Raw genomic sequence first — 16948 nt, 5'->3', positions numbered from 1 at the left:
CGCCAGGTAGGGGCCTGCTGCGTGTTGACGAACAACTTCCCGTCAAGCTCCAGATGGGCAGTCTCCAGCAACCTTTCCAGCCCGGGACGGTGCTCCGTTTCGGGAGTCTTGAGTTCGTGTCCCTCGATGGCAGCTACGACATGATACTCCTTCCCCCGCCGCACGACAGCGACAATGGCGGCCGATAACCCGCCCGCCGGCGGCGCAATCGACGATGTCTTCCCCACGTGGCGGAAGAACAACATTCGGGTTTGTCCCGTCGCCTCCCCCGCCGACGGAGGAGGAGGCGGGGCAACCAAGGCCAAGCAGGAGGCGGCACCTCGTCGGCTGTTGAGCGAGTCGACGGCGCCGGCGCCCCAACGGGGGACACGTCGGGCATCGACTTCACGTCTGAGTCGAAGACGAGCACCGTCTCCCTGCAACACGCCAACTCCAAGCGGACGGACGACGCCAACATGCTCGCAAAAGACTTGCTGGGCATCACCCTCGTACCTGAGACGACGGTGCGGTCTACCCCTGACGTGACTTTGTCACCGCCCGTTGACCAAGAGGTACCGACCGATTCCCATCTCGTGCCGTTTGGATTCAGCCTCGACCCACCAAGCGACTTCGCTTCGGTGGACGCTTTCATAGAGGCGAGTCCAAACCCTCCGGGGTACGGTATGCGGTCACCCTGGGACCGGCTGACAGCCGACTCGACCTACGGGCCCTTGGGTTCCGAGGAAGATGACGAGCCCGACTTCTGTTGGGATTTCTCCGGACTTGGTAACCCCAGTGCCATGTGGGACTTCATGACCGCATGCGACTACTGCCTTTCCGACTGTTCCAACGGTAGCCGCAGCCTCGGCAACGAGGGCTGCGGCCCAAGTCGTGAATGTTTCCACGTCGATCTAGGGTGTACCGGCGAAGGTAACCATCTTGGTATACCGGAGAACGGTGATCCCCCTAGGCCTGCGCCTCGCGTTGACATCCTACGGGAGCTAGCTGTGGTCCCAGTCCCTGCGGGGGGTCAGGACTCACAGCTCGAGCAAATCCGTGAGATGTAGGCCAGGCTCGACGAGGGAGCAGGAACACTTGAGCCGTTCCGCCGGGACATCGGGCAGGAATGGGCAGGCCAACCTCCGGCCGGAGAAGCGCGTCATCTACCCCAGGGCATCCAACACCGCATCGCCGACGATGTCAGGGCAAGGCCGCCACCAGTTTCCGGTGGGGTCGGCCAGAACGTGGCTGCAGCGGCAATACTTCTCCGCGCGATGCCGGAGCCATCAACCACCGAGAGGCGGCGTATCCAGGGAGAGCTCAAGAATCTCCTAGAGGATGTCGCGGTCCGACGGGCTGAAAGCTCTGCCTCCTGAAGGCAGGGGTACCCCTCGGAGCATCGCGCCGCGACTTCCCGATTCATGCGGGATGCCTCGGTCCACACCGGGCGCACGCGCAACACAGCGCCTGCGGCCCAGGGACGCCTCAGCAACGAGCACCATCACCGTAACCGTCGAGCCCACCTCGATGAGAAGGTGCGACGAGGCTACCACCCCAGGCGTGGGGGACGCTACGACAGCGGGGAGGATCGGAGTCCCTCGCCCGAACCACCCGGTCCACAGGCTTTCAGCCGGGCCATACGACGGGCGCCGTTCCCGACCCGGTTCCGAACCCCGACTACTATCACCAAGTACTCGGGGGAGACGAGGCCGGAACTGTGGCTCGCAGACTACCAGCTGGCCTGCCACCTGGGTGGAACGGACGATGACAACCTCATCATCCGCAACCTCCCTCTGTTCCTCTCCGACACCGCTCGAGCCTGGCTGGAGCATTTGCCTCCGGGGCAGATCTCCAACTGGGACGACCTGGTCCAAGCCTTCGCTGGCAACTTCCAGGGCACGTACGTGTGCCCTGGGAACTCCTGGGATCTCCGAAGCTGCCGCCAGCAGCTGGGAGAGTCTCTCTGGGACTACATCCGGCGATTCTCAAAGCACCGCACCGAGCTGCCCAACGTCACTGACTCGGATGTCATCGGCGCGTTCCTCGCCGGCACCACCTGCCGCGACCTGGTGAGCAAGCTGGGTCGCAAGACCCCCACCAGGGCGAGCGAGCTGATGGACATCGCCACCAAGTTTGCCTCTGGCCAGGAGGTGGTTGAGGCCATCTTCCGGAAGGACAAGCAGCCCCAGGGCCGCCCGCCAGAAGATGTCCCCGAGGCGTCTACTCAGCGCGGCACCAAGAAGAAGGGCAAGAAGAAGTCGCAAGCGAAACACGAAGCCGTCGACGCGGACCTTGTCGCCGCCGCCGAGTACAAGAACCCTCGGAAACCTCTCGGAGGCGCCAATCTCTTCGACAAGATGCTCAAGGAGCCGTGCCCCTATCATCAGGGGCCCGTCAAGCACACCCTTGAGGAGTGCGCCATGCTTCGGCGCCACTTTCACAAAGCCGGGCCACCTGCGGAGGGTGGCCGGGCCCGCGACGACGATAAGAAGGAGGATCACAAGGCAGGAGAGTTTCCCGAGGTCCACGACTGCTTCATGATCTACGGTGGGCAAGTGGCGAACGCCTCGACTCGGCACCGCAAGCAAGAGCGTCGGGAGGTCTGCTCGGTAAAGGTGGCGGCGCTAGTCTACCTAGATTGGTCCGACAAGCCCATCACCTTCGACCAGGGCGACCACCCCGATCGCGTGCCGAGCCCGGGGAAATACCCGCTCGTTGTCGACCCCGTCATCGGCAACGTCAGGCTCACCAAGGTCCTCATGGACGGTGGCAGTAGCCTCAACATCATCTACGCTGAGACCCTTGGGCTCCTGCGGATCGATCTATCCTCGGTCCGGGCAGGAGCTGCGCCTTTTCACGGGATCATCCCCGGGAAGCGCGTCCAGCCCCTCGGACAACTCGATCTACCCGTCTGCTTTGGGACACCCTCCAACTTCCGAAGGGAGACCCTCACGTTCGAGGTGGTCGGGTTTCGAGGAACCTACCACGCAGTGCTGGGGAGGCCATGCTACGCCAAGTTCATGGTCGTCCCCAACTACACCTACCTCAAGCTCAAGATGTCGGGCCCCAACGGGGTCATCACCGTCAGCCCCACGTACCGACACGCGTACGAATGCGACGTGGAGTGCGTGGAGTACGCCGAGGCCCTCATCGCTGACCTGGAGAGCCTCTCTAAGGAGGCGCCAGACGTGAAGCGCCACGCTGGCAACTTCGAGCCAACGGAGACGGTTAAATCCGTCCCTCTCAACCCCAGCAACGACGCCTCCAAGCAGATCCGGATCGGCTCCGAGCTTGATCCCAAATAGGAAGCAGTGCTCGTCGACTTTCTCCGCGCAAACGCCGACGTTTTCGCGTGGAGTCCCTCGGACATGCCCGGCATACCGAGGGATGTCGCTGAGCACTCGCTAGATATCCGAGCTGGGGCCCGACCCGTGAAGCAGCCTCTGTGCCGATTTGACGAGGAAAAGCGTAGAGCCATAGGCGAGGAGATCCACAAGCTAATGGCGGCAGGGTTCATCAAAGAGGTATTCCATCCCGAATGGCTTGCCAACCCTGTGCTTTTGAGAAAGAAAGGAGGGAAATGGTGGATGTGTGTAGACTACACTGGTCTAAACAAAGCATGTCCAAAAGTTCCCTACCCTCTGCCTCGCATCGATCAAATCGTGGATTCCACTGCTGGGTGCGAAACCCTGTCTTTCCTCGATGCCTACTCAAGGTATCACCAAATCAGGATGAAAGAGTCCGACCAGCTCGTGACTTCTTTCATCACACCTTTCGGCATGTACTGCTATGTTACCATGCCGTTTGGTTTGAGGAATGCGGGTGCGACATACCAAAGGTGCATGAACCACGTGTTCGGTGAACACATTGGTCGAACGGTCGAGGCCTACGTCGATGACATCGTAGTCAAGACGAGGAGAGCCTCCGACCTCCTTTCCGACCTTGAAACGACATTCCGGTGTCTCAAGGCGAAAGGCGTAAAGCTCAATCCCGAGAAGTGCGTCTTCAGGGTCCCCCGAGGCATGCTCTTGGGGTTCATCGTCTCCGAGCGGGGCATCGAGGCCAACCCGGAGAAAATCGCGGCCATCACCAACATGGGGCCCATCAAGGACTTGAAAGGCGTACAGAGGGTCACGGGATGCCTTGCGGCCCTGAGCCGTTTCATCTCGCGCCTCGGCGAAAGAGGCCTGCCTCTGTACCGCCTCTTAAGAAAGGCCGAGTGCTTCACTTGGACCCTTGAGGCCGAGGAAGCCCTCGGGAACCTGAAGGCGCTCCTCACGAACGCGCCCATCTTGGTGCCCCCCGCGGCCAGAGAAGCCCTCTTGATCTACGTCGCCGCTACCACTCTGGTGGTCAGCGCCGATCGTGGTTGAGAGACGAGAAGAGGGGCATGCATTGCCCGTCAAGAGGCCAGTCTACTTCATCAGTGAGGTACTGTCCGAGACCAAGATCCGCTACCCACAAATTCAGAAGCTGCTGTACGCGGTGATCCTGACGCGGCGGAAGTTGCGACACTACTTCGAGTCTCATTCGGTAACTGTGGTGTCATCCTTCCCCCTGGGGGAGATCATCCAGTGCCGGGAGGCCTCGGGTAGGATTGCAAAGTGGGCAGTGGAAATCATGGGCGAGACAATCTCGTTCGCCCCTCGAAAGGCCATCAAGTCCCAAGTCTTGGCGGACTTTGTGGCCGAATGGGTCGATACCCAGCTCCCAACAGCTCCGATCCAACCAGAACTCTGGACCATGTTTTTCGACGGGTCGCTGATGAAGACAGGGGCAGGCGCGGGCCTACTCTTCATCTCACCCCTCGGGAAGCACCTACGCTACGTGTTACGCCTCCACTTCCCGGCGTCCAACAATGTGGCTGAGTACGAGGCTCTGGTCAACGGGTTGTGCATCGCCATCGAGTTAGGGGTCCGACGCCTCGACACTCGCGGTGACTCACAGCTCGTCATCGACCAAGTCATGAAGAACTCCCACTGCCGCGACCCGAAGATGGAAGCCTACTGCGATGAGGTTCGGCGCCTGGAGGACAAGTTCTACGGGCTCGAGCTCAACCACATCGCCCGATGCTACAACGAGACTGCGGACGAGCTGGCTAAGATAGCTTCGGGGCGAACAACGGTTCCCCCGGACGTCTTCTCCCGAGACCTGCATCAACCCTCTGTCAAGACCGACGACACGCCCGAGCCCTAGAAGGCCTCGGCCCAGCCCGAGGCACCCTCGGCCCCCGAGGGTGAGGCTCTGCGCGTCGAGGAGGAGCGGAGCGGGGTCACGCCTAATCGAAACTGGCAGACCCCGTACCTGCAATATCTCCACCGAGGAGAGCTACCCCTCGACCGAGCCGAAGCTCGGCGGTTGGCGCGGCGCGCCAAGTCGTTCGTCTTGCTGGGGGACGGGAAGGAGCTCTACCACCGCAGCCCCTCAGGCATCCTCCAGCGATGCATATCCATCGCCGAAGGCCAGGAGCTCCTACAAGAAATACACTCGGGGGCTTGCCGGCATCACGCGGCGCCCCGAGCCCTTGTTGGAAACGCCTTCCGACAAGGCTTCTACTGGCCGACCGCGGTGGCCGACGCCACTAGAATTGTTCGCACCTGCCAGGGGTGTCAATTCTACGCAAGGCAGACCCACCTGCCCGCTCAGGCTCTACAGACCATACCCATCACCTGGTCGTTTGCTGTGTGGGGTCTGGACCTCGTCGGCCCCTTGCAGAAGGCACCCGGGGGCTACACGCACCTGCTGGTTGCCATCGATAAATTCTCCAAGTGGATCGAGGTCCGACCCCTGAACAGCATCAGGTCCGAACAGGCGGTGGCATTCTTCACCAACATCATCCATCGCTTTGGGGTCCCGAACTCCATCATCACCGACAACGGCACCCAGTTCACCGGCAGAAAGTTCCTGGACTTCTGCGAGGATCATCACATCCGGGTGGACTGGGCCGCCGTGGCTCACCCCATGACGAATGGGCAAGTAGAGCGTGCCAACGGCATGATCCTGCAAGGACTCAAGCCGCGGATCTACAACAACCTCAACAAGTTCGGCAAGCGATGGATGAAGGAACTCCCCTCGGTGGTCTGGAGTCTGAGGACGACGCCGAGCCGAGCCACGAGCTTCACACCGTTCTTTCTAGTCTATGGGGCCGAGGCCATCTTGCCTATAGACTTAGAATACGGTTCCCCGAGGACGAGGGCCTACGACAACCAAAGCAATCGAGCTAACCGGGAAGACTCACTGGACCAGCTGGAAGAGGCTCGGGACATGGCCTTGCTACACTCGGCGCGGTATCAGCAGTCCCTAAGACGCTACCACGCCCGAGGGGTTCGGTCCCGAGACCTCCAGGTGGGCGACTTGGTGCTTCGGCTGCGACAAGACGCCCGAGGGCGGCACAAGCTCACGCCTCCCTGGGTAGGGCCGTTCGTCATCGCCAAAGTTCTGAAGCCCGGGACGTACAAGCTGGCCAACAGCCAAGGCGAGGTCTACAGCAACGCTTGGAACATCCGACAGCTACGTCGCTTCTACCCTTAAGATGCTTTCAAGTTGTTCGTACACCTCGTTCACACACGAAGTCTAGTCATCAAGGAAGGGTCAGCCTTGCCTCGGCAAAGCCCGACCCTCCCTCGGGGGTTAGAAGGGGGGAACCCCCTCTGCGTCGAAATTTTCCTCGGAAAAGATCTTTTCTACCAGAACGTCTTTCGTGCTTTTCGACTACTTCGAAAGTGGGATCCTGAAAACGACGGAGTACATGTAAGCAGCCAAGGATGACCGAGCCGAGGGACTCCTACGCCTCCGGGATACAGATACCTCACTCATCCCCTTCTGCGATAAGTAACTCACGCTCGGATAGGTGATTCCGCGGACCGAACAAGTCTTCACGCTCGAAAACTCTTCTGCCGAAACGATTTTTCGGGCCTTCTCGACTACATCGATGGCAGAACCCTACGGACGAGTAAGAGTACACGTAAGCGGCAAGGCCGACCGAGCCGAGGGACTCCTATGCCTCCGGGATACGGATACCTCACTCATCACCTTCCGTGAAAAGTAACTCTCGCTCGGACAAACAATTCTGTTACCGACAAATAAGTCCAGATACTCGAAACAAGAGGAAAAGAAACACAACTTTACAACACGATGTCAGTATGTCTGGGCCTCGGCGGCCGCAGAAAACATACGCACACTACAAGATAAACCGATCATGCAGGCTCGGACCTTAACAATCGAAGGGAGCAGCAGCGCCCTCGGCGTCAACTACACCTTCGGCAAAGCCCGACCGAGCCTCGGACGGCAACGCGGTCGGAGGATCTCCACTCCGAAGGACGACATCAGCACCACGCCCGGGCTGTCGCCGCCAGGGTCTTCTCCAGGAATCCGGCTCGAGCAGACGGCTCGGCCGGCCACCCCGAAGCCTCAGCCAGCTGTCCCCCGAGGACGTCAGCCCGGCTCGTGGCCTCGGCAACTCGACTCCGGCGTCGGTCCCGCCAGTGGACGGCCTGGCCAGGCTCCGGCCGACGAAGTCTTCTTTTCGAGCCAACTCTGCCTCTGCCCACGCTGACACCGCTACCTCCAGCTTTGGCTCATCGAAGAGCGGCCGAGGGTTCCTTTAACTAAGCAAGAGAAGCCTCGGGCAGCAAGGCCGACCGAGCCGAGGGACTCCTACGCCTCCGGGATACGGATACCTCACTCGTCACCTTCGCACGAGGCAACTCACGCTTGGTGAAGCGGTTCAGATAGCCGACAGGCGAGTCTTAGTGCTCGAAATGAGGAAAAAACACGGCTCCATGCCGAAGATACATACATGTTTAGGCCCCGACAGCCACAATGAACAGACACCGGCACTCAAGGTGCCATTACAAATGGAACTCCGGTTCCGCCTCCGCAGGTACGAACAACCCCCCACGATTGGAGGGCCTGCGGAGCAACAGAAGGCCGACGGATGGCTCACCGCCGCCCGCTCCAGCAGCGGCGACGACGACTTCTGCTCCGAGCGGCCAAACGGCAGCAGCGATGACCTCAGGGCAGATGCTGCTGCCATAAAGCCCTCGCCCACATCCCCACTCGAGGGAGAGGACGAGCAGAAGGCCGTAGAGTTGGAGGTCAGTCCGCGGGCGGCACCGACTATCTCGTCGGCGGAGAAACCCCTTTCGGCTGCCGCGGCGGAAGGTGGCACCGGGAGCAGCGCCGAAGCCGCCCGGACCGGAGAGCCGGACACGCGGCAGCTGTCAGCGCCACGAACGGAGAACGCCCTTCCCCCGATCACTGAGGGAAGGAGCGGGCCGCTGCCCGCACGGAGACCGACCCCAACTCGGCGCACTCCCCTCCCCAGCACTGATGATGAACATCCTTGAAGCTGAGGGAGGGGCGGAGGCCGCAGCCCGGCTTGCTTCTCCCCACCCAGGGGCTGGTGGTCACCGTCTTGGGTGGCCACCGGCGAGGGGATGCGGCCGGGCTGCCTGATGAAAATCCTTGAAGCCGAACGATGGCTGAAAGGTACCTACTTCCGCGAAGTTGCGTTCCTCCAACGACAAGGCGGAAGGATTGCGAGTGTTCCCCATCCAGGGGCTCAGAAGGTGGAAAGACACGATGCATAAGGGGAGCGCGAAGACATGGTTGCCTTTCAAAGGGGTCACCCTCCTTTTAAAGGCAACTCTCCCCGCTTGCGTCCTCAGCCATCGCAGGCTGAGTCTTCTCCAACACGCTCCAAGGTCCTCCCCCTATGACACGGGGGCTGGGTCCCATGCGTCATGCAAGCTGGCCCAAGGCAGAAGAAGCCAAACCGTCGCGCGCGGTGCGCGCAACTGCCCAGCGGTTACGAGCATTCCTCCACTTTCGCCCAGACCAGCGGGTGAAAAGGTGGACCGCCATGCAGGCGACATGCAACCACACCAAGTGGGCGCACCCTTTCAACTCCAACGCGCCCAGCATGGGGGCCCGAGCCCACACGTCATGTAACCGGCGCGCCGGTTGCTACGTGCAAGATACTGCACCGCCACTCGCGCCACTACCGCGCCTCCTCGACTGCGGAACCAGTACCGCGACTCGAGGCAACCCTGCGCATGACCCAACAGTGCCACCCAGGCACATCGGTCACGAGCCAGTCAGCCGCGGGAGAAGGCGCGACGGTCGATATGGCCAGAAATGGGCCGACATTAATGGCGGTGGCAGGCGAGCAAAAGCAGCGGTCAAGTCGTCAGCCAAGCTCGCGTCCCCTCCTAGGACAGCAGGAGAGCCCTCTCCCACGGCGTGAAGACGGTGCGCCCGTGTCCCGTTCCTCGAACGACTCGTGCACGCGCAACGACTGCCCCACGAACCACTCGTCCCATCGCATTAACTCTGCGGCGGGACAGGCGACACCTTTGGTAGGAGAAGCGGGCGACGCTTCGCCTTCTCCATAATGACCGCGTCAAAAAAAGGTGCGCCGCGTCATTCGATTTCGTATCCTTTTCCTTTTCCTCTTTCTCTCTCTTACAACAGGGACCGGGAAAGGGGATACCCCGAAAGGGATCCTCCTCCGCGAAGGAAACGGGCCCCGAGCCCCCTACTGATCAGAGGTTCGAAGGCTGGCCCCTCAGAGGAGTTCAACAGCCGCCTCAGAGCGCTCGGGCTCCGCGCCCACCACTGGTCAGAGGTTCGAAGGCCGGCCCCTCAGAAGGGTTCAACGGCCGCCTCAGGCCACACGGGCTCCGCGCCCACTACTGATCAGGGGTTCGTAGGCTGGCCCTCGAAGGGTTCACAGCCGCCTCAGACGTAGAGCGAGGGATGACCCTGGGTATGTTCGATACATAACCAAGGCTCGGGCTACGCTTCCGAGGTACCCTAGGACATTTTCGAGACCAGCGGGAACGATCTTGTAACGGAATCCCATCAGAGGGAGGCATCGAGCCCTCGGACCCCGTCAAAAGGGGACCGGGTCCGGCAAATCACCCGCAGGTACTTTTGGAGCGCGCCTCCGGGCCTCTAGCCGACCACTAACAAATGGGGCACGAGCGTCCACTCGGATTACCCGTTAGCAGCTCACTGGAGACACCATGTTCGGCGCCCTCCAAGGGCAACATGGCGCTTTTCCCCCCCATCCTCCTTGAGGAAAGGCGACGCAGGGGCGTATGTAAAAAAGTCGAGTCTGTCCTTGACCGTCCTCTCGCTCTATGCGGAGGCTCGGGGGCTGCTCTCGCAAAACCCGGCTCCGGCCAAACCGTTGACAACGTCAACATACCAGCCCGAGAACTTGGGACTCGACCGTGCACCCGGGCTACGACCAGCTCGCATGAGGGAACAACCAGACCGACCGAAGCATCGCGAAACGTATTAAGACCTCGAAGGAGTCACACCACTCCTCCGAGGCCTCGGGGGCTACACCCGGCGGGTGCGCTCACGCGCACCCACCGGAACAAAACGCAACCGAGAAAGGCCGGTCCCCTTGCAAAAAAGTGCGACAAAAGCCTCCAAGCGAGTATTAACACTCCCTTCGAGGCTCGGGGGCTACTGTCGGGGACCATAATTAGGGGTACCCCAAGACTCCTAATCTCAGCTGGTAACCCCCATCAGCACAAAGCTGCAAAGGCCTGATGGGTGCGATTAAGTCAAGGCTCGGTCCACTCAAAGGACACGATCTCGCCTCGCCCGAGCCCAGCCTCGGGCAAGGGCAGCCGACCCCGGAGGATTTATGTCTCGCCCGAGGACCCCCTCCAGCAACGGACACACCTTCTGTTCGCCCGAGGCCCAGTCTTCGCCAAGAAGCAACCTTGGCCAAGTCGCCACGCCGACCGACCGTATCGCAGGAGCATTTAATGCAAAGGTGGCCTGACACCTTATCCTGACGCGCGCCCTTCAGTCGACAGAGCCGAAGTGACCGCAGTCACTTCGCCGCTCCACTGACCGGCCTGACAAGAGGACAGCGCCGCCTGCGCCGCTCCGACTGCTGTGCCACTCGACAGAGTGAGGCTGACAGCAGCCAAGTCCGGCCTCAGGCGCCATAGGAAACTCCGCATCGCCCGACCCCAGGGCTCGGACTCGGGCTTGGCCCCGGAAGACGACGAACTCCGCCTCGCCCGATCCCAGGGCTCGGACTCGGGCTCGGTCCCGGAAGACGACGAACTCCGCCTCGCCCAACCCCAGGGCTCGGACTCGGGCTCAGCCCCGGAAGACGACGAACTCCGCCTCGCCCGATCCCAGGGCTCGGACTCGGGCTCGGTCCCGGAAGACAACGAACTCCGCCTCGCCCGACCCCAGGGCCCGGACTCGGGCTCGGCCCCGGAAGATGACGAACTCCGCCTCGCCCGACCCCAGGGCTCGGACTCGGGCTCGGCCCCGGAAGATGACGAACTCCGCCTCGCCCGACCGCAGGGCTCGGACTCAGCCCTGGCCTCAGCCGACGGTCTCCGCCTCACCCGACCCAGGGGCTCGGACTTGACCTCGGCCTCGGAAGACAGACTCGACCTCGACCTCGGAGGAGCCTCCACCTCGCCCAACCCAGGGCTCGGACCGACCACGTCACAGGAGGCGCCATCATTACCCTACCCCAAGCTAACTCAGGCTACGGGGAACAAGACCGGCGTCCCATCTGGCTCGCCCCGGTAAACAAGTAATAATAGCGCCCCACATGCTCCATGACGACGGTGGCTCTCAGCCCCCTTACGGAAGCAAGGAGACGTCAGCAAAGACTCGACAGCCCCGACAGCTGTCCTTCCGCCAGGCTCCAGCGCTCCTCCGACGGCCACGACACCACACGAACCGGGTGCCAAAACCTCTCCGGCTGCCACGACGGCATGTACTTAGGGCACTAGCTCTTCTTTGCTAGACACGTTAGCACACTGCTACACCTCCCATTGTACACCTGGATCCTCTCCTTACGCCTATAAAAGGAAGGTCCAGGGCCCTCTTACAGAGGGTTGGCCGCGCGGGGAAGGACGGGACGACGGTCGCGTAAGCCTCTCGCTCCCTCCCGCGTGGACGCTTGTAACCCCCTACTGCAAGCGCACCCGACCTGGGCGCGGGACAAACACGAAGGCCGCGAGTTTCCCTTTTACGCCTGTCTCCCTCCGGCTTTCTTCCCCCTTTGCGCTCCGTCTCGCACCGACCTATCTGGGCTGGGGCACGCAGCGACAATTTACTCGTCGGTCCAGGGACCCCCGGGGTCGAAACGCCGACAATTACGTTCAAAGAGAAGGTTGACAAAGAACCAAACCAACACGTCTACTCACGTCGCCTGCCCAATAGGGCATAGCTCTCTTTCATAATTCTTAGAGTCAATTATCCATTAGAGTGTTTTTTCGAGTGATTCTCTGGTTGCGTGAATCTATCTGACAAAAACCGTTCGGAAAACAGTATGTTTCTCCATTAGAGTGATTTTTGAGTGATTATATGGTTGTGTGAATCTATCTGACGAAAACCATGTGGAAAACAGTATGTAAAGTAATTTCTAAGGAGAGTGGAGAGCTTCTCTCACTGGATTCACTCTGCTCCCACCATGAAGAAGTTCAAATTTGTCGTTTGACTACACGGGAGTGATTCTAACTAGGAAAGCGCCCCCTTGACTATTGTCACTATTGTTTGCCAATAGAAACCACCCTTGACCATAACCAACTTGAAAGCTTTTAAGGAGAAAATGTGCAATTATCTAACTCATCATGGGTACCAAAAGAAATGCATTTGATCTGACACATGTATAACAAGCTGATAATAACAAATACAAACCCAAATTTACCTTCTTAACGAAATACAGCCTGTTCGAGAGAGAAATAAAGGTAGAGAACCAAATTCCCATAGCTGTTTTATGTTTATACATCTACCCAGTATACAATGTATGCGTTGTCCCAAAGCTAAGGACTCCCCAAGCACAAAACCAAATTATCCAGCACACTAACAACATCAAGCATACAGAAACTAGAAACACCACAACAGGACCACGGCTCTCGGCGGTGCTAGCCAAAACTAAACATAGCACACGCAACACCGGACCGGATCTTTATCTTTTAATTGCATTGGTACAGCATAAGCGGGCAGCCAAATCCCCATAGCTCCTTCCTTCCTTCCTGAAGCTGAAGCCTGAAGCTCATCGAGTTGCGGAGAAATAACCTCCCGAGCCCAAAACGGGATTATTCGTCGTCGTCGTCAGTATTTCTTCTTTCACAGCTTATCTATGTGTCAGTGGCACTGCACAATTTCGTGTGTGCAGCCACAGGCCCTCAGGGAGTTCCTGAGACCACGTACGGGTGTTTATACACATGTTCAAGATGTTAAGATCGCAGACTTGTGCCAGTACTGCTCGAATCTCTGCCTCGCATACTCCTTGTAGTCGAAGTCAATGTCGTTAACATGGTCCTGCGCAAGATGGAAGTTAGAACACGCCAGAGACTTCAGTTTTATAAGGAATGGATGGAATCATGACGCGTGAGCTGCTCACCGAAATTATTCCCCAGAGGCCCCATACTAGATGGCTGGCGAGCGTGTGCTTCTCAATGCTTTGGAGCAGGTTCTCCACAACTTCCGCATCAGGTTCCTCACCTGAAAGGTAATATGCATCAAGAATTTAGGAGATATGGTTGACAAAATACAGTCCACTAGGCAAATAACACCCGCAGTGAAAAGGGGTATTTTTGCTGAATGTAAAGAATGGTGAGTTACAGCGCATGGAATTGCATTGCATCTGGAGAGGAGGTGTTGAATTGGAGAACATCCAATGTGTCATGTTCGTTAGAAAGTGGAATGGACTTAATTTGTTTACACCATGCGTTCAATATTCGCAAGAAACTTGACGGTCCTGTTCCATGAATGTTTAATTTCCATAATCAACGATTTTTTTCCTAACCAAAGGTCCAAATTAATATTTTCTTGATGCGTTCTGTACGTACCCCTGATGAAAATTTACGTACAGTTATGCAGCACTGAACTACAATACAGAACCATTAAACCAACAGTGAGCTCAGAATTACCAGAAATGTTCAGGTAGGTCTTAACAAAACGCTTCTGCTCATCAACATCTGTCACGAAGAATAGAGTAGCAGGTGAGCAAGGCTGAAAACTGAACCAATATTTTGCCAACCAAATTAAAGAAGAAAAGAAAAAAAAACAACTGTCCATGCATCAGCAGTTCACTTAGTAATGCAATACCTGGATATCTGCTGTAGTCCAGTATATGAGGCTTTGATGAATGATAGTCTGCTGCCATCTCACAGAAATGGTTAGCAATGTCATATGCAACTGGGTTGAAGCTTGCATACTCATAATCCTGTGACAAAAAGAGAAGACACTGTTACGAAAGGTTGGTACGAAGCAAAAACTTTATGAACAGAGAGCATATATCTTCACATAGTAGTAGTCTCCAAAACTAAAACTCTTGCTTTAGCAGAGGCCACAGGCGTGTGACAACTTCGTAAGTCCAGGTTGGAGGGAACACAACAAACACACGATAACAAGCGTGCAATGCAGCCCTAAACGGTATACCAAAAATGATGCAACAGCTCCAACCATCCCTACTTTGCATAAGGCAGTATGCGTTGCTTAATAGAAGAAAACTCTTCCTAACTACCCATGTTCAAGAAACCAAGAAGAATCCACATTATAGGCACATAACTGATATTTCAGACACCAAAAAGAATATTTGATGTACAGCCAAACATAATAATTAAGATTGGAAGCATGTGGATGTGTCACTTACAATGATGGTCAGCACGTTGGTCTCTTCATCAATCATGATATTGCCATACTGAAGATCATTGTGACAGAAACCAATCCACTGGTAATCACCTGAACACTCGTTCTCCAATGCAGTAATCTGGTTCTCCAGACTGTCCAACCGAAATTCCTTGGCTTCTTCAGGTGGACACAAGCTCTTGGCAGTTCTGAGCCAGTTCCTAAATTTATGCGAGCAGGTTCAGACTTTGGTCTCATGTTTATAACTTAACATAGAACAGTGCTTAATACATCCATTTGTTTAGCTATGAAGAACTTACCTAAGTCTGTCCCAAATGAGCACAGATTTGGGACCAGGCATGTCAAGGTTGTGGAACTCCCTCAGCTTGGAAGCCACCAGAGCTGAAATTTCAGGATCGCGAAGGTCGGCAGCTGACAATGTCTGAAAGAAGCGATCACATTAGCATGTGAAGCGATCACTCGAAAACTCAAGCAGCTTTTAGCAGTATCGCAAGTTGCATCAATATATCATATCACTCATTTTCATAAAGCAAGGAAGCAGCATAAGATGCTCCTTTTCACGAGAGCGACAGAAATAAAAAGTTAAACAAGAATCCAGAAAGTGCTATGGTAATTTCTAGTTTTTAGACCATGCGTAAGGCCTGAAACTTGTTATTGCTGAACTTACTTTGCCACCGGTTCCACCTCCTTTGCGGCTTTGCCTACTTGGTCATCTACCACAAGTCCAATTCATCGACTTAAAACTTGTCGTTCTCCCGTGAGAGACATTTCCTCTTGTCCCATGGACAGCGGCCGTGCAGTCTAATCTAATTGACTAAACCAACATGCTACGGTGCCTTGCTTTTATCGTTTTTTAGAAGTACCACACAGCATCTAATTGCTGACTCTGCATCGCCAAGATCGTATCGAGGACAAGAGAATTGTCAAAGCAACAAAGATATCGAGTGATATAAAATACTACTGATTCGCGTGGAAAATAAGCACCTGTTATTAATTGTAAAATGGGCCAGTTCACTGGCTGATAGAGACCTGACGCTTTAGAAGTTAGAACGGTGGAAAGTCGTTGAATGCTAGATTCCCAGGGCAGAAAATTCAAAGAAGGAGAACCGACCGCGCAGCATTAAATTAGTAGGCCCCCATATCGATAGAATCTCACAAAGTATCAAGAAAAGCGGCTGTTTATGTGGAAACTATATACACCTGCTACTAGATGAGATCAAAAATTAAGTGCACGCAAGAAGCCAAGAACAAGTCAATGCCCCCCTTGCCTAATTGTAGCGTCAAATTTCAACTAGAATTCGAAAGAAGTAAAAGTAACAGAAGAGCCGAACATCTAAGAAAAAGTAAAAGTGCATGAAAATCCCTAAAAACTGGGGGAAGCTAAGAGTTCCATAAATCCTAAAAGGTTGGAAATGGACAGAGGTGGAACTAACAGCTAGCGGGCAGGTAAGTATAAGTTTGCTTAGAGGCGGTATCGAGTAAGTAGAGAGTACCCTTGCGTGGATGAACTCCTCGACGCGGCCGTTCGGAAAGCGGCCGAGGAGGCGGGGACCCTGGCCATGGCGTGACATGCACTCGAAGGTGCGCACCTCGTCCTCGCGGTCGAAGAAGAGGTCGACGCCGTCGCCGTAAATCCGCACGAGCACCTTCCTCACCTCCCTCTCCGCCCTGGGCTCCTCCTTCTGGCCGGCAGGGCCTGCAGTGAGCCAGCGCGCCTGGTAGACCTCGTTGGTCATGGCCCCCTTGAGCGGCACGACCTCCAGCGCGCGGCAGTCGGCCACGTCCGCCCACGCCGCCGCCAGCTCGTGCAGCAGGCGCCGCGCCTCCCTGGGGATCCGCGACGCCGGCGCCGCCACCGCCTCCGCCGCCACCGCGGCCTGGCTCTGGTTCTCGATCGCCACCATCCTGGCTAAACTGCCGTACGTTCTGAAACCCGGGCGAAGAAGATGAATGGCGTATTTGGCGATTTTTCTTATGGGAGTTATTCTTCTTTCTTTGCTAATTCCTCGTTGTTTCTAATTGATATTTCCCCCCACTCTCCCAGGTGAGTCTGGCGACTGGCGCGATGGAATGGAAGCGAAGCGAGATGAGAGGCAAACGAGTGTTGTGCTTCGCGGATCAGGACGGGGTGCGTATAAATAGGAGTCGGTTGCACGAGGTTTTCAACTGGCCCCACCAACTTCTTCTTCGTCCTGAGACCGCGTGGTCAAACTTTACAACCCAGTGCGTCTGAGAGCCTGAGATGCCAGCAACCAATTACTTCATCCTGAAGGTTATGGACTGGTTGCTTTGCGTCGAGTCAGTGTCCATGGCAAAC

The 16948-nt window shown here is 56.9% G+C and overlaps 1 protein-coding gene across 1 annotated transcript; it reads right to left on the bottom strand.

Moving 5' to 3' along the window:
• Positions 1–12707: 12707 nt before the first annotated feature.
• LOC100286064 (uncharacterized) lies at positions 12708–16724 on the bottom strand. The gene is made up of 7 exons (NM_001370740.1): positions 16125–16724; positions 14931–15052; positions 14636–14831; positions 14089–14206; positions 13911–13958; positions 13382–13482; positions 12708–13299 (listed from the first exon to the last, which is right to left on the bottom strand). Exons 1-7 carry the CDS (start codon positions 16533–16535, stop codon positions 13207–13209), a joined length of 1089 nt encoding a protein of 362 aa, NP_001357669.1. The 5' UTR covers positions 16536–16724; the 3' UTR covers positions 12708–13206.
• Positions 16725–16948: the final 224 nt, after the last annotated feature.

The sequence above is a fragment of the Zea mays genome, chromosome 3 (assembly GCF_902167145.1).
Source record: "Zea mays cultivar B73 chromosome 3, Zm-B73-REFERENCE-NAM-5.0, whole genome shotgun sequence".
NCBI lineage: Eukaryota > Viridiplantae > Streptophyta > Magnoliopsida > Poales > Poaceae > Zea > Zea mays.
Note: the sequence above shows the minus strand (reverse complement) of the source record. Positions and strands in the feature narration are given on the sequence as shown.